Source organism: Anabrus simplex, chromosome 5 (genome assembly GCF_040414725.1).
Source record: "Anabrus simplex isolate iqAnaSimp1 chromosome 5, ASM4041472v1, whole genome shotgun sequence".
Classification (NCBI taxonomy): Eukaryota; Metazoa; Arthropoda; class Insecta; order Orthoptera; family Tettigoniidae; genus Anabrus; species Anabrus simplex.
The window spans coordinates 36,297,897-36,315,057 of NC_090269.1; the positions used below are offsets into that span (position 1 = coordinate 36,297,897).

Here is a 17,161-nt window from a genome sequence, read left to right on the forward strand (position 1 = left end):
ATCTCGAGAAGTAACTTGGATGAAAGATTTGCTATCAGAGCTAGGGCTGGAAAGCTTTATGGATATACTTTGTAAAGTTTTTGCTGACAATGCAGCAGCAATTAAATTGAGTAAAAATGATTTTGTGAGTGAAAGGTCAAAACATATTGACATCATGTACCATGTATGTAGAGAACTGGTAGAAAAGGGGTTAATTGAGTTTGTATATGTAGCATCAGAGAGAAATGCTGCAGACTTGTTTACAAAGAATTTATCAAGCAACAAGCTTAAGAGTTTGTATAAGCTTATAGGTTTGCGATGAGAGGACAATTGATTGAGGTGTTGTATTTTTATTTTTTTGAGAAAAGGGGGGAGTGTTGCAATGTTGAAGTTTTCTCATAAAAAATAAAATGTCATGTATCATATCTTGTACATATTTTAGGAATACAACATTGAGGTTATGTGTTGGTAATTCATATTAATTTAGTCAAGTGGTTTATCTTCATTTGTTTTATTCTTTGGACATTTTTGAATTGCTATGTGTGTGTGTGTGTAAGTCAGTTGTAGTCAACAGCTCGTAATAAATGTATGTGTCATGAAGCTGGTGTTTCAATGGTATAAGTTTTGTCCTAAACGCGGTGTAAGCGAGCAGAAATGAAGATATTTTCAACAATTAGTTTGTTTGACCATTAATAAAAATAAACCTCAAGAATATTACAATCTTCATTTCTATCTTACAAGTCAAGAAACATGTTGACAGCATGGGCAGTGGTGATAGTGAGAATAAAATTGGTTCATTAGAACTCATTCCTAGATGTGTTTTGTCGAATCATGCTGAAAGTGGAATTTTTTTGTACCCTTTCATTTGTTTACTCAACAGATGAATAATCTGATGATCTCACTGATGAATCAAGGCTTCATATCATAAGTAAATCTAGCCAAACACATTTATATATTTCAACGTATTATAGATTTAATATCAAATGGTAATGATCAAACTTCAAAAAAAAAATTCTTCACATAGTGGAAAATTTATTTGCAATATATTAACATATGCAGAATTTTACACTTCTTCAGGAAAGTCTTTTTAGACTCAACAAGAAACTTTTCTCAAGAAGTCAGCTTGAGCGTAGCCACAATGAATAAAACAGAAAATTAATCTATTGGACACAAAAGGCATGATTCAAATTGAGAAGATGAGCTTTAGAAAGTTGGAGTAAGAAAGATCACAAGGGTAAAGGTGTAGTCCTATTTAACCAGTATACCCCAGTGAATACATGAATTTATATTCGTAAAGGCTTGTCTTGCAATGAACGGTGTGAGGCAATAAAAGTGAATGCTAATGTCTCTGCTGTGTGTGTTTTACCTGGCAGATCCTAGCTAGAAGATCTAAGAGAGATGTAGCTATTTCTAAATCTGCCAACTACAGAAATTATATAATCACCTCAATACATGCAAGGGTAGAAAGGAAATATACAGGACAGCTAATGCTTGATGCCAAGCAGCACAAGACCTCATCCACATCACTCAGATAAAGGATCAGAATGGTTAAATACTCAGAAGACCTGAGGACATACCAAAATGTTGGCAAGACCATTTCAGCAATGTTAGTGAGGAAGAATTCCTCCATCCTACTATCTCAGATAGTGTGAAAGTTGAGGGATTGGCTCCATGTGTTGAAGCTGAGGAAGTGAAAAAGTTCCTCCAACATATGAAAAACAACAAATCACCACCAGAGCTCGATGATATTTCCACAGAAGTATGGAGGCTGCTCAGTCAGAGAGGCTTTCTGTGGCTGGCACAGCAATTCAACAAGGTAATGCCAGAAGACAACCACCAAGTGAATGGCTACGAAGTATCACTCTTTTTGATATGAAGGAGAAAGTGTAATGTGGAAGAACGTAGAACAAGTCATTGGAATTAAACAAGGCCAGCACGCTAATCATTTATCCATGGAGCTGGACAATATTGAAATTAAACTTGGGTAAATGGCTTTGGGAACACAGATTAAGTAAATGAGCTTTCGAGAAAACAACTTTTCACAAAATGTGAGTTCAGAAATATAGATGGGAACGATCTGACATTGAGACAGTGACTCTGATCTAAACAGCCAAGAACGACGACCAAGAAGATTTGTCATGCTGACCCCACATCACCTCTTAATCTGCTGGCATTCCAGTTGAGCAGTGGCTGCTTGGTATTATAGGCCAAGGCCCATCATGACTGTAATTCCATGGGGTTTGGCTTTTGGTTTAGATTTTTAGCAGGATGATTGTTTCTTCAAATATTCTTTTGTATGTTGAGTCCTCAGTCAGAAGCTTGGTTGGATACATAACCGTTCTACCATCAGCTGGTTGTCACTGAAGAATTGTACTCTAAGAGACAAAATAATGTAATGGAATATGAGCACTAGCCAAAGATAGGTCCAGATGAAAATTCCACAACACTAAAAGGAGGGTTTAGAAACACACTGATAGCTTGACAACCACTTGACAATGAACTGCAGTTCTTTGTCAGTCATCTTCTGTCAGTTTCAGTTTGTTCCCATAAGTGAGCCTCAGTTTTCAGAGTAGAAATGAAAAACAAAATTTTGCATTCATAGTGTGTCTGTCATGTCTAGCTTCTTGCCTAAATGGTCAGCATGCTGGCCTTTGGTTTAGAAGGCCCCGGGTTCTGTTCCCAGCCAAGCAATGGATTTTAACTCTGTTTGGTTAATTCCTCCAGCATGAGGGCTGGGTGTTTGTGTTTGTCATAACACACATCTCCATTTGCATAAAACTTACCACATTACAAACAACTTCTGTTCCTGCTTCCCATCAACCTTTCTATTCTTCAAGAGGTTTAAAACCTGCATAACATCTTCTCAGTGCTAAACTTGCAAATGGATTTCAGCTACCGCACAAGACCTGGACTACTCTGAACAGAAACAGAACGGGCCATGGCAGATGCAGAGATGCATTATACAAATTGAACAAGCTGCCTACTCTAGTCTGTGACTGTGGAGCTCTATGTCAAACCATTCACCACATTGCCAGCGACTGCAAGATTCAGGCCTATCCTGGTAGTGAAGATGATTTCCTGCTGGCAATTCCAGTGACTGGACATTCAGTTGTGAAGAACATGTAACCCTGCTCAGTTTATTGTTTCTAAATTGTATGTATATATTTGTATGTGTTTATTGTTGTTAAAAGTGTATATTATGTACCAGTAAAATAGCCCAACTTTATGAATGAATATTAAAGTTAGCACGAGGTAGATCTAAGGGCAATACTGGATGATTTCTAGCTAGGGCTTGGTACAGGAGGCAGGGACCTATCTAGAAGATTTTTTCAAATAGATTGAATAATAGTTTTTTTATTCAGAAAATGCATTTTAAAGTGCATATCACCTTACTGTTAATAGTTGCTGTCTTCAACATCGCCTTTTGATGACCCGTGCTCCCCGTTCACCAGGCTGAATGGGACTGGAACACGTTCTGCAAGTTGCCAATATTACGTTGGGATAAGGCCGGAACACCCTGGTCGGTTTGATATGGGTTTGAGTCTCGAACTTTTGACATTCTGGATGATCTCCAACGTTCTACGACTTTCTCCGACGATTCCCGATGATGTTGCGGGGTAATCACTCGTCACATAACTTACATGAATGTTCAAATTTACACAGTCCCCTGACACTTTGGTTTAACAGCACTGTTTCATTTAATATGGTTGTGATATGCAGTGGAATTCACTCTTAATCTTGTAGATAGAATTTATAAGTTCACTAAAGATGAAGATGTGGGTAGCATCGAGACTGGAAGAAATTAAAGCACAGTTCATGAATAGAAATAATGAAACTGAAAATTATTCATGCCCTTGGCACAGTTCGTGGTGATTTTTCACTAAATAAAGGAGCAATTGACATTGAAAGAAATGTATGACTGCTCTAGAGTTTATCAAAGACACTGCTGTCAGTCATGCAGTAATGCTAAACACTTTGACGAAGAACTAAGGTTGAAATGAAAAGTACAGTTTGTTGTTAGGCGCACTTGACATTAAATAAAATAGGCGACTGTTCGAGAGCTTATCAACGACACTGCTGTCAGTCACACACAAATAATTTACACACTGTTCAGAAGAAATAATACACAATTTTGTTTGAATTGGATAAAGAACACAGTTTGAGTTTGGAGTGAAACACTGGTGTCGTAGCACACGATTATGGTAATCACTTGCATTAACATTCATGTATAAGTTCGAACACTTTCATAAACACCCTTGTTTATTAATGAAATTATGCTGACTGAGATTTAAGAAAATGTCACAGTTAATAGTATAACGTAGTAGTGTCACACTGAAATTAATTATGTTTGTTCAGAGGCTAAGTTTCACACAGGCAACATGGTAATAAACTCAGTTCTACAAGAACAAAAGTAAGTTATATCGCGAAGTTTCTACATGCGCGCAAAATATAAGTTCGACTTGACTGTTGTCACCCAAGTCCAATACACGACTTGACATAATCAGAGTTCCAATACGCGCACAGATGATAAGTTCAACTTGACGGATATAATCCAAGTCTACTACAAAGACTTCATCACACTCAAAAATTACAAGTTCAACTTGACTGATAGACTCAATGTCCATCATAAAGACTTTGTTATACATTAGAGTTCACATGCGCACAATTTATAATTTCAATTTGACTGTCAGAGTTTAAGTCCCACACGAAGACTTTGAATCATACGAAGTTAGTCTCTATCAGCACTTCGACGAACAGTGCAGCGTGGAGAGTCAGGCTGGACACCCAGCTATGACTGTCTGACCAGGGTCAAGTGTGCTCAGCTTATATTCAGTTTGGGGCTCCTACGTAATCAGATAATGTGATCTCTTAGAAATTGATTATCTTGCGAATCCCTCGATGGATTTTCTTGAGATTCACAATTATCCTCTTCAAAATGATGTATCGCTCAAGTCGCTGCAATTATTATTACAGAAGTATAAAAAAATTTTCATATTGAATGTTCACGAAGAGGTGACGTTCATATCCAGAGCATACCAGGTCAGGCAGGCTACACATGGTATAGGGCGGGTAGTCTATCTTGTCCCTGCAGCTACGTCACACACACACACACACACACACAGCTGTCGCCGGCTTGCCTGCTCGCTCCTCTGAACGTAAACAAACCAAGTTCGCTCTGAACGTCTTGCGTGATGACGGAATACAATTACTCGTCAAAAAATATGGCATGTACAGGTCGTAACCGGTACAATTAGCCATATGCTAAATAATTAATAATAAACAAACAACAAAAACATGCAATTGTGAATACGTCCCTCCACATAGGATTAACATCAGGGAAGGCATCTGGCCATAAAACTGAGCATAGTCCACATTAGTGCTAACTCCATGTAGGTGGGAAAAGGCCAGGAAGAAGCAGAAGATGTTATGTCTGTGACCTAGCTGCTCATACTTTGACTAGTCAATGCTGCAAAGCAGAGCTGGTTCCTTATTGACTAATGTATTTCTGGGCACTCAATCTTGTATTCTTTAAATTCTGTGTTCCCTGTAGTGAAACTAAATACAGTATAAACCTGATTTTGCATGACCTCGATTTAGCGTAAACTTGCATTTAACGGAAGAAATTTCCAGTCCCAAAAATTAATGCATAAGAGCAATGCAATTTTAAATTCGATGTAATGTAATTCACAATAAGGCAAACCCTGCATTTAGCATTAAGGAAATATTAAAATTCTCAAATAGTTATTTCTATTCATTTTGGTTATGGGACATTAAGAACCTATGAAAAAGATGTCATAAACTTGCTAGGGATGATTCAAGGCGGAAGAGAAATTTAGTGCGTGGGCACTTAGGGCTAAAATGATATATCGGATTTGGATACACATCCAATCACGGACGCTGTAGTAGAAGAGAATCCTTGATTTAATGACAATGTTATTATAACCTTTGAAAATTCCTATATTAATCTGTGCAGTATCTTTTGGTTACAGTGAGAACCCTTTTATTGATTCATCCATTATTACAGGCAAATTTGGGCATGTTAGTTTTTATCCATTATCAGTATTCATACACTCGACTCCAGCATTTATATTGAATGTGAACGATCATCTTCCATATTGATTCCTCTCTATGCGCGAGTGAGTCGATCTTGAGCGAGCCTGAGGTCTCACAACTCCGAATGGTGTAAACAAACATTGGAAAAACATGTTTTCACAATAAGTGCAAAGACAGCAGTTGTTAACTCCTTAGAAATAAAGGCTGAAGTAAACGATTGCTTAATTTTAATACTGTGTACTGAAATAAAATAAGAATGTGGTACTTCTCCTGCTCAAGATACAGCAGTGTGCGTAACTAATTTCAGAGGTTAGGTTATATACTTTTATGTTTTGTTAATTTTCAGAAAGGCTGTTCCCATGTAATTTATAGTGAAAAGTTTATCATTATTCTACAGGAAGCTTGAATCATGTTTTCATAATACGTGTGCGGTAAACCTAGGTTAGATGACACCGTTTGAAGTAAGAAAATGGAAATGTTTGCCACAAGCCTCTGGAATGATCCTATTACAATTTTTAAGAATGAAACTAAATATGCGTATTCAGGTTATTGGAATTAGAAAATACGTGCTAATGAGTAAATGCTGCTTGGAAAACATCCACGAAAATTTTTAACCAAACCGAATGCTGTTTCGTACCAATTTTAAGTGGCATGTTCCGAGCTGTCAGTGGAGAGATGGCATGGGAGGACATCAGTAGACGAATAAGTTTGAGTGGTGTCTTTAAAAGTAGGAAAGATCACAATATTAAGATAAAGTTGGAATTCAAGAGGACAAATTGGGGCAAATATTTGTTTATAGGAAGGGGAGTTAGGGATTGGAATAACTTACCAAGGGAAATGTTCAATAATTTTCCAATTTCTTTGCAATCATTTAAGAAAAGGCTAGGAAAACAACAGATAGGGAATCTGCCACCTGGGCGACTGCTCTATATGCAGATCAGTAGTGACTGATTTGATTTTTTAATATGTTTTCATGTGAGTTTGGTATATCTTTCCCAACTTTTATGGAAAATCATGTGTAACATTATAAGAACAATCTTAAACCGAAGGAGTTTTGCATTCACCGACAAAAAATTGTCAAAATGAAGTACAAACCGTAACTGCAGTGAAGTGTGTAGGGCAGATACCTCCTTGTTTTATTGCTGTCAATGTGTAAATAATGTATGATCGTACAATTTCTGTTACTACAGGCAAAATTCTCTGGAAAATATGTGCTTTCTACTGAAACCTCGATTTAAGGTAAACCCCCATTTAAGGTTAAAAAAATCAGGTCCCTGTAAAAACGTTAAATAGGGATTATACTGTACTGTAAACTTCAGATCCTTCTTACAGAAACACATCAGTCACTCTGTGAATCTGCCCTCAGAAAAACTGTATCTCCTCTTGCTATAATGATGCTATGGAAGATAAAGATCTACAATTGATAAAAAAGGCAGGAATTTCAATAGATGGGTGATACACATTTCAAGGAAGCTAAATTAACTAGTCATTCAACACCTGTATAAGTAGAAACATTGCCAGACTCAACTTCAAGCCAGCAGTAACTACTCAGCCTCATTACCTGTGGGTACCCCTCAAGGGAACCTCCTGATCACTAAAGATCTCTGCAATGCAATATAAACTTTTGATCACCAATCTTTTCCAAGAGAAATGATTAGATATTATGACAAGGGATACTTACCTATAACGTACTTTCGTGCCTGAGAAAGGGTGCGATCAGGACTCCAGGAGCGGATGAGAAGTAATTTTCGGAATACATCTAATGTTTTGCCATATCCACAGGGGATCTCCTCCTCTTCAGGTTTCTCTTTCTCATACCAAACCCGCCACTCTCGCTCGTGATCCTCGATCTATAACCACAGTCATATTACATAGCAGGACTTGATGTAGTTAGGAGGATAGACTCATATATAGTTCTGAGCTTCAAATGTAAATGCACTGGATTCATGTAGAAGAGAGGAAAATCACTCAGTGTGTCATTACAGGAGTAACTATATCTGATTTCTCTTACCTTCATGAGGACATCAGAGAAGGTAGGAAGTTTACTGATCTCTACAAGATTAAGCCATGTAATATCTAAAATCCATCTGAAAGGTTTTGGAGTGACAGCATTCAAGTCTAAGGATGCTCCACCTGTGGTATTATTCAGAAATAAAAGTTTTATGTTTCCAATAACAGGCTAAAGAGATAGAAGAATAACAACATATCAAGTAAAACTACTAATACTGCTAACATACTCTGTTCTGTTTTCAATTAGCTCATTTTTAGATAGTATGTGAGTACCTTGTCAGCAAGATTCAGATGTATACAAATTGCAAAAAGTTATGTTCATGTTGGAGATGGTTACTCTGAATGGTTTGACCTAACAAAGAGAGTACATCAAGGAAGTGCTTTCTCACTTCATCTACCTATAGCAGCTATGGATACCATTCTGACGGACCTAAAGGAAGTAGGGAATGGCGTACTACAGGCTTTGTGTTTGAGGATGATGCTGCAATATGGGATGAAACTTAATGAAAGAGAACTAAATTCCAAGAATATGGAATGAGAGTGAGCACAATGTAAACTGTGGCAATAAAACTTAGCAGGGAGAATTCTGGTTGCAACATTTATAACTGCAAGACAAGCCGGATGAAGTATCTAGTAAACCAATTCAGATATCTAGGCAGCATGATGGCCAGTAATGGCAGGATTGAGTCAATGTAATGGACAGAGTAACAAAAAGATCATGTGCAACATTTACAATGGACAGGAAGGTTCCACTAAGATATCTCATTCTCATTCTTACATATTCTTAAGAAACATGCACACTAACATCAAAGGACCTTAGCAAGCTTCAAGCTTGTGAGATGAAGTTTCTTAGAACTGCCCTCCAAAGAGCACAATTTGATCATAAGAACAAAAAGAGCTGAATAAACCTAGGAACTAACTGAATCTATCAAGGAAAGAATAAAGACATCAAGACTTAAATAGTTTGGGTATGTTAAACTAATGAAAAGCACAAGAATACCATGCACTAATTTGGAAAGAAGACTAACAGGGAAGATGCCCAAGGAAAATGTGGAAGGATCACCTGAGGAGAGACGTGGAGAGCAGAAGATTGAACTGATAATTGGTCTTGGAAAAAAAAAAAAAAAATCTTACTTGGACAGGCAACTTAGAGAGATCTTGTTTATGACAGAAGGGCTCAATGATGATGATGATGATTATTAATCAAATTTTTACATTCAAAATAGAAAACTACCTGACATACTGCTTAAATTCACATGATGGAAATATTACAAGAAACAAAATTTTGGTGGTAGAGTACGGTAAATCAACAACTGACTCCCAATCAGTTCAATATAATAAATTATACCCAATAAATAATTATTTCTTTTCTCTTAATCTATGTAATTTTAAAGTTATTATTTTACTTTTTGTATTTTTAAACTTTAAAAATGGGTTATATTTGTATGGGAGAAATCAAGAATCAGAAATAAATAAAGTAGTAGTAGTAGTAGTCAAGAAAATATTGGACCATCTGGTTGAGACAAAACTCAGGAATAATGTAGGAATGTAGGCAACACCAAATAACTGTCAAACATGTATGTAGAATATCAGAGAAATTTGTTGTTTTTAATGAAATCAAGATGTACAGAAACACACAAAATGTCAAACAGCAAAATATTTGCAATGTCTGTTTGGCAATCAATCAATATTGATCTGCATTTAGGGCAGTCACCCAGGTGGCAGATTCCCTATCTGTTGTTTACCTAGCCTTTTCTTAAATTATTTCAATGAGATTGGAAATTTATTGAACAATGAGGACAATGGGGTAAATCATTAAGCCATTTCTGAGTCATCCTTCCTAGGTGAACACAAAAAGTTTAAAGTGTATCTCTTAGGAGGTATACAGTACTGTCATGCTGGGAACCAAACTATTGCATTCAGATTAGTAAAATATTTATAAATGATTGTGCATTTGATAGGGTGGATCATGGGAGACTACTGGCAAAAATAAGTACAATTGGACTAGACAAAAGAGTGACTGAATGGGTTGCTATATTTCTAGAAAATAGATCTCAGAGAGTTAGAGTAGGTGAAGCTTTGTCTGACCCTGTAATAGTTAAGAGGGGAGTTCCTCAGGGCAGTGTTATCGGACCTTTATGTTTTCTTATATATATAAATGATATGAGTAAAGGAGTGGAATCAGAGGTAAGGCTTTTTGCGGATGATGTTATTCTCTATAGAGTGATAAATAAGTTACAAGATTGTGAGCAACTGCAACGTGACCTCGAAAATATTGTGAGATGGACAGCAGGCAATGGTATGTTGATAAACGGGGCTAAAAGTCAGGTTGTGAGTTTTACAAATAGGAAAAGTCCTCTCAGTTTTAATTACTGCGTTGATGGGGTGAAAGTTCCTTTTGGGGATCATTGTAAGTATCTAGGTGTTAATATAAGGAAAGATCTTCACTGGGGTAATCACATAAATGGGATTGTAAATAAAGGGTACCGATCTCTGCACATGGTTATGAGGGTGTTTAGGGGTTGTAGTAAGGATGTAAAGAGTATGGTTCCAGTGTATGGGACCCTCACCAGGATTACCTGATTCAAGAACTGGAAAAAAACCAAAGAAAAGCAGCTCGATTTGTTCTGGGTGATTTCCGACAAAAGAGTAGCGTTACAAAAATTTTGCAATTTTTGGGTTGGGAAGAATTGAGAGAAAGAAGAAGAGCTGCTCGACTAAGTGGTATGTTCCGAGCTGTCAGCGGAGAGATGGCGTGGAATGACATTAGTAGACGAATAGGTTTGAATGGCGTCTATAAAAGTAGGAAAGATCACAATATGAAGATAAAGTTGGAATTCAAGAGGACAAACTGGGGCAAATATTCATTTATAGGAAGGGGAGTTAGGGATTGGAATAACTTACCAAGGGAGATGTTCAATAAATTTCCAATTTCTTTGAAATCATTTCGGAAAAGGCTAGGAAACAACAGATAGGGAATCTGCCACCTGGGCGACTGCCCTAAATGCAGATCAGTATTGATTGATTTTGATGCTACTGATTGATTTTGATTTTGATAGTAAAAGTTGCAGCATGCCAAAAATACTTTTCTCCAAATTGCACTTACTTCAGAAGTAGATAATGAGTTTCTCAATTTCTCAATGGATGGGAAAATTATATATTGCGATGTGTGGAATGGTGAGGTGATTAAGATCATTAGATTAACAATAACATAATAATATAACATTCCTTTAAGTTTGCCATGCCTATATGTGACCACTAGTAAAACACATTTAATTTTATGTTATAAAAATATGGTTTAGTTACATTATTGTAACGCAAAATGCTAATACTTTCATATGGTAAAAAGAAATCTGTAAACATATGCACCTACTTAAATTGTGGGATCATGGACGGTAACAAAAAAGGCACAAATCCGTATATCTACAAAATCAAAAGTACATTTCTTTGTTATACAAATCTATATGCCTTCACTGATCAATACCAAAATTTACACTGAGGCACATGAGGCACTCAGATGGGTCATAGAGGTATTTATATTGTTAAATTTTATCTGTGATGTTTTAATGGAGGCAAAAACAAAAAATATCCATAAAATCAGCATACGAAGAAGGGCCGGGCACAGCTCATTTTAAGCACCTCAGTGTGACAAACAATACTCTGTAAGTCCCTGAGTGACTCCAAAAAGAGCATTTTAAGGCATTAAAATAAACCATTTCCACGATATTTCCAAAAATCTTGTCGCTCCTGGAAAGTGATCAAGGAATGACTAGCCATAACCATGGTAATGCCAGCTCAAGATGTCACATGCAACTTTCTCTCAAGCTCTGTGAGAGCCAGTGCCCAAAGAGATGGCAAAACTAACTTCAACAACTGCATATTTTGTGGTGCCATTTCTTGATGTCCTCTGCTTCTTTAAGTCTTTAAGGCCTACTGTGACAGCTTACTTTACAGCTGTGTTTTGCTCTATGATACGATCTAGTAAATTAATTCATTCTCTGGAATATTAATCTCATTTCCATGAATGGTCATGGAATGATTGCTTTCAGGTGCAGATTATTTGCTTCAATCATATGTATCATAGATTTGCATTCCTCTTCATTTCTTAGTTCTAAAATGACGTATTTAGCGATAATGCTCTGGAAAATTAATCTTAATTCCATGAATGAGTGTGGAATGATTGCTTTCAGGTGTGGATTACTTGCATCAATCGTATGTACCAAAGATCTGCAATGCTCTTTGTTTTTCAGTTCTAAAACAATGCCTTTATTATGTATTTTCTTGACTCTGTTTGTTCCTACCTGTAGAGGACATTTTTTTAGTCATATATTGCAGTAATTGGAAAGTCTGCTCTGAATCCTTCATCTCAACTTCATCATTAGGGGAAAATCATAACTACATGCTTAGTATTGCCATTGATGCTTTCATGGCCCGTACGTATAGACATGATACTGTATAGGCTTTTGGGCTTATGCCGAGTCAAGAATATAAGGTGAAATTCTTTACGTTTCGCAGACAACTGTGCTCTGCATCATCAGAAGAAAATCTTGACTGTCCGTGAAAGTTGGTATTTTGAATTTCCTTTCATAATAAAAAAACACATATTTTTTTATTTTCGGAAAGCCCACTTAAGGCGGGAGAGGGGTGGAAAGAAGTGAAGAAGAAGAAGTTGAATTATTTTTATGAGTATACATTTATCTCAAAAACTGAATGTGTTACAGACATACAGACATGAAAAGTGGTATTTGGAATCTCCTTTAAAAATAATGAAACGTATTTTTTGTTTTAGAAAAATCCAGTTAAGGGGCGGAAAGTAATCAGAATTTTTAAAATGAGTACTGGTATATCTACATTATACGTCAAAAACTTAACATGTTAGAGACAAGAAACTTGGTATTTGGAAAGTCCTTAAAAAATTCAGGAACATGTACCTTTTTGTTTCCAGAGAAGGCACTTCAAGGGCGGGGTGAAAAGAAGTGAAAAATAGTTGAATTATTTTTATAAGGATACTTATATCTTAAAAAAATGATGTTACAGACATGAAAACCGGAATTTGGAATCTCCTTTAAAAATAAAGAAACATGTATTTTTGTTTTCGTAAAATACACTTAGATGCGGGTGGGGGGACAGGACTGATCAAGGGATTGAATTCTTTTTATGGGGATACTTATGTATATCTCAAAAACTGAAGATGTTACGATTGTTGGAATCTTCTTTAAAAATAAATAAACCTGTATTCATGTTTTCGACTTGAGAGAAGACTGTTTCTCACATGTACAGTTCTATGTCGCATGGTCCTCTTAGCCCCAAAAGGTAAAACCAAAGCCATGGTTTACAAAGAATTTTTGGGGTAAATGAAACTCAGGTTTTGGGTGAGATTTTATACTTTAGGAATTTTCAGGTAATGTCTTAGTACAATGCCGAGGAACGATTACTTTGATCAAATTACGAAATTCACACGAGCGAAGCCACAGGTAATTGCTGGTATGTATATATATATATATATATATATATATATATATATATATAATAAATGATATGAGTAAAGAACTGAAATCAGAGAGAAGGCTTTTTGCTAGTGATGTAATTCTGTATTGAGTAATAAATAAGTTACAAGATTGTGAGCAACTGCAAAAAGACTTCAACAATGTTGTGTGATGGACAGCAGGCAACTGTATGACGATAAATAGGGTTAAAAGTCAGGTTGTGAGTTACACTAATAGGAAAAGTCCTCTCAGTTTTAATTACTGCATTGATGGGGTGAAAGTTCCTTATGGGGATCACTGTAAATACCAAGGTGTTAATATAAAGAAAGATCTTAATTGAGGTAATCACATAAATGGGATTGCAAATCTCTGCACATGGTTATGAGGGTATTTAGGGGTTGTAGTAAGGATGTAAAGGTGAGGGCATATAAATCTCTGGTAAGACACCAACTAGAGTATTGTTCCAGTGTATGGGACCCTCACCAGGATTACTTGATTCGAGAACGGCAAAAAATCCAAAGATAAGCAGCTCGATTTGTTTTGGGTGATTTCTGACAAAAGTACAAAAATGTTGCAAAGTCTGGGCTGGGAAGACTTGGGGGGAAAGGAGATGAGCTGCTAGACTAAGTGGTACGTTCTGAGCTGTCAGTGGGGAGATGGCATGGAATGACATTAGTAGACGAATAAGTTTGAGTGGTGTTTTTAAAAGTAGGAAAGATAACAATATGAAGATAAATTTGGAATTCAAGAGAACAAATTGGGGCAAGTATTCATTTATAGGTAGGGGAGTTAGGGATTGGAATAATTTACCAAGGGAGATGTTCAATAAATTTTCAAATTCTTTGCAATCATTTAAGAAAAGGCTAGGAAAGCAACAGATAGAGAATCTGCCACCTGAGCGACTGCCTTAAACGCAGATCAATGTTAATTCACTTGCCATGCAATAAAAATTCTGTTTGTGTTGTATTTTCAAGTGTTTGTTGATATAATTTTACATTCAATTGCCACAACAGTTCATGTTTATTATTTCATTTCTTTGAAACTGTGCAATACATCCGTGGAGATATTAATGAACAGCATGGTACACTGTGGGTGGAGCCCACACAGTATCTAAATAACATGGTTTACTACGAACAGATGGTTGCACACCACATCAAGCATACAAACACCTACCACAGAATAGACGCATGCTGTCTTCAAGTAGTGATGCCCACTGGACAATGGCTCAGCATGAGGCAAATAAAGAGTGAATATTTTTAACAAAAAAAAAAAAAAAAAAAAAACAAATAGACAAATAGACAAATTTATAATTGAACCTATTTTTTATTTCTAAACAGTCCATCTGAAATAGAAACAAAGTATAGAAAGAGACTTCAAAGTGTACAGGCTAACTGACGATTTTGTATATATGTGACATTTATAGACTTTACCCTTGATGAAGGCATTGAACTCATCATGCGAGATGATTCCTTCATGACAGTCAATTTTCATGGCCAGCATAAGGGTGAAGAGCTGCTTATGACGTTCATATAGGCTCCTCATGGTAAAGCCCCATACCTCGTATGTTAGGTAGGACAGGATGTACTTAATGCGTTCTTCAGTAACGGCGCTCTTCGTTGACCTGGTAACAAATGAAATGCCCCCTGTATTTCAGCCTAATGTAGCTGTAGACATAATAGAAATACAAAGAGCTCATATGTATGCATATTGTAAACTTTCAATCTCACCACCATTTTCATCCCAACAACTCTTAATATTAAGATTGTATTTGGAACATGCACAAAGTTACAACAACTTCTTGGGCTAACTGAAGATTGGATACCCAAACTACACCACATCCTGGTCTCTATAAGATTCTATATACTTGTGGTGAAGTTTACATTGGACAGACCTCAAGACCGGTATCCACACACATTGAGGAACATGACAGATGCATTCGATTTAACCAGCCAGATAAGTCGGCATTAGCCGATCATGCCTTGGCACCTGGCTATGATGTCATGTTCAAAGATACCGAAGTACTGGTTTGAGTGAAACACAATGGTTCTAGGATAGTAAGAGAAACAATAGGAATACAAAAAAATTCTTCGTAATTTCTGTATCGGAGGTACACTTGCCCCGTGCATTTAAAACTAGCGCCTCGTAGAAGGCCATCTATAACTGAAAACTCATTTCAGTAATAGTTTGAACATTTCTCAACAGATGTCGCTACTATCAACTTATGTTGCGCCCTCTGGGGTGAAGATGAACTATTAATTTTCAAAGTAACTTTGTGTATCAAGGTTTCCTAAACTGAATTGCTTATAGTTTGTTTTTTTGTTCAAAAGTTATCAACATTTCTATTTCTTCCCGCCAACTTAATATATTAACCAATTCAAAATTTTGTGCATTTATTTAAGTAACCAATCAGAGATTTTGGATATTTACTTGATTGTCCAATGAAAATTGGGGATGTGTCAGGGTTTCGGCCTAGAGAAATCTGGAACCTTCCTCTCCGCTATAAAAGCTGGGACATTTCGGGCCATATTGTCTTTGTGATCGCTCCAGTCTAGAGTGTGTACGTAACAGAGGCAGGGGGAAAGGCTGCCTTGTCCATCTTCGGAAGGCCCATCAGCTCAAGGTAATGTCAGACCGTTTATAAACATGTAATAGTCTCTGAAAGATAGTCCGAGGAGAAAGTTCCAAATTTTAGCAATGTAGCTTTTATTTCATCAATGTAAATTTCAAACCTCAAATGTAAATTTCAAGTAAGTCTGAGGACTCTAGTCTAAACAGGGAATAAAGAGTGATACCCTCTTGTATTCCCTCAACTTGATATTGAGGTGACTATGATTTTGTAACCTTTAAATCTATCTCATCATTTTGTAAATTAACACTTTCTCTCCATCTAGTCACCTCCGTAGTATAGGCTTAGCCTCTGTAACGTAGGGCCATCAGCCCATATAGGGTTTTAAGTATTTTCATGTTAATTTCAAGGAGTGCAAGTGTTCACCTTCTAACCTTTTGATTTTCGGCCAGTAACCTTAACCTTTCGTTTTTACGTAAGGTCACGTAGTATGGGTACTTGCTACTCCTGTTAAAGTCAATTTCATACTTTTACTTTTAAGGTAAATCAGACTGTTGAGCATATAAGACAATGTTTACTGTTTGGTTTTGTTAAATGTAGGTAGGTGCCTTAATAGGCCTGGAACTTGTAAGTTTGGAGAATAGTCGCCTAGAAAGTAATTGTGTTACAGTAAGGATGCTCATCCTACTGGTGTGAAAATAGGGAGATCCATCTCCTTGACTGTTGGTTGAAAGGATCAGTAGTGCTCATGTAAAATTTGTAATTTTTTTTTTTGCTATTTTGCTGTATGTCGCACCGACACGGATAGGTCTTATGGCGATGATGGGATAGGAAAGGCCTAGGAATGGGAAGGAAGCGGCCGTGGCCTTAATTAAGGTACAGCCCCAGCATTTGCCTGGTGTGAAAAAGGGAAACCACTGAAAACCATCTTCAAGGCACCAACAGTGGGATTCAAACCCACTATCTCCCGGATGCAAGCTCACAGCTGTGCGCTCCTAACCGCACGGCCAACTCGCCTGGTAAATTTGTAATTAGGGAGCTCCAAGTTCATATTGTTAAATCATTG

General features: G+C 36.8%; 1 protein-coding gene across 1 annotated transcript in view; it reads right to left on the reverse strand.

Annotated features, from left to right (window-relative positions):
• The window catches only part of Dhc1 (Dynein heavy chain 1), a 443,578-nt gene that overhangs the window by 106,912 nt on the left and 319,505 nt on the right, over window positions 1-17,161 (reverse strand). Inside the window, exons 51-53 of the mRNA XM_068227758.1 lie at window positions 14,960-15,150; window positions 8,045-8,166; window positions 7,715-7,883 (exon numbers count right to left, since the gene is read on the reverse strand). Coding sequence (XP_068083859.1) covers window positions 7,715-7,883; window positions 8,045-8,166; window positions 14,960-15,150 — 482 coding nt within the window. The remainder of the gene's footprint in view (window positions 1-7,714; window positions 7,884-8,044; window positions 8,167-14,959; window positions 15,151-17,161) is intronic.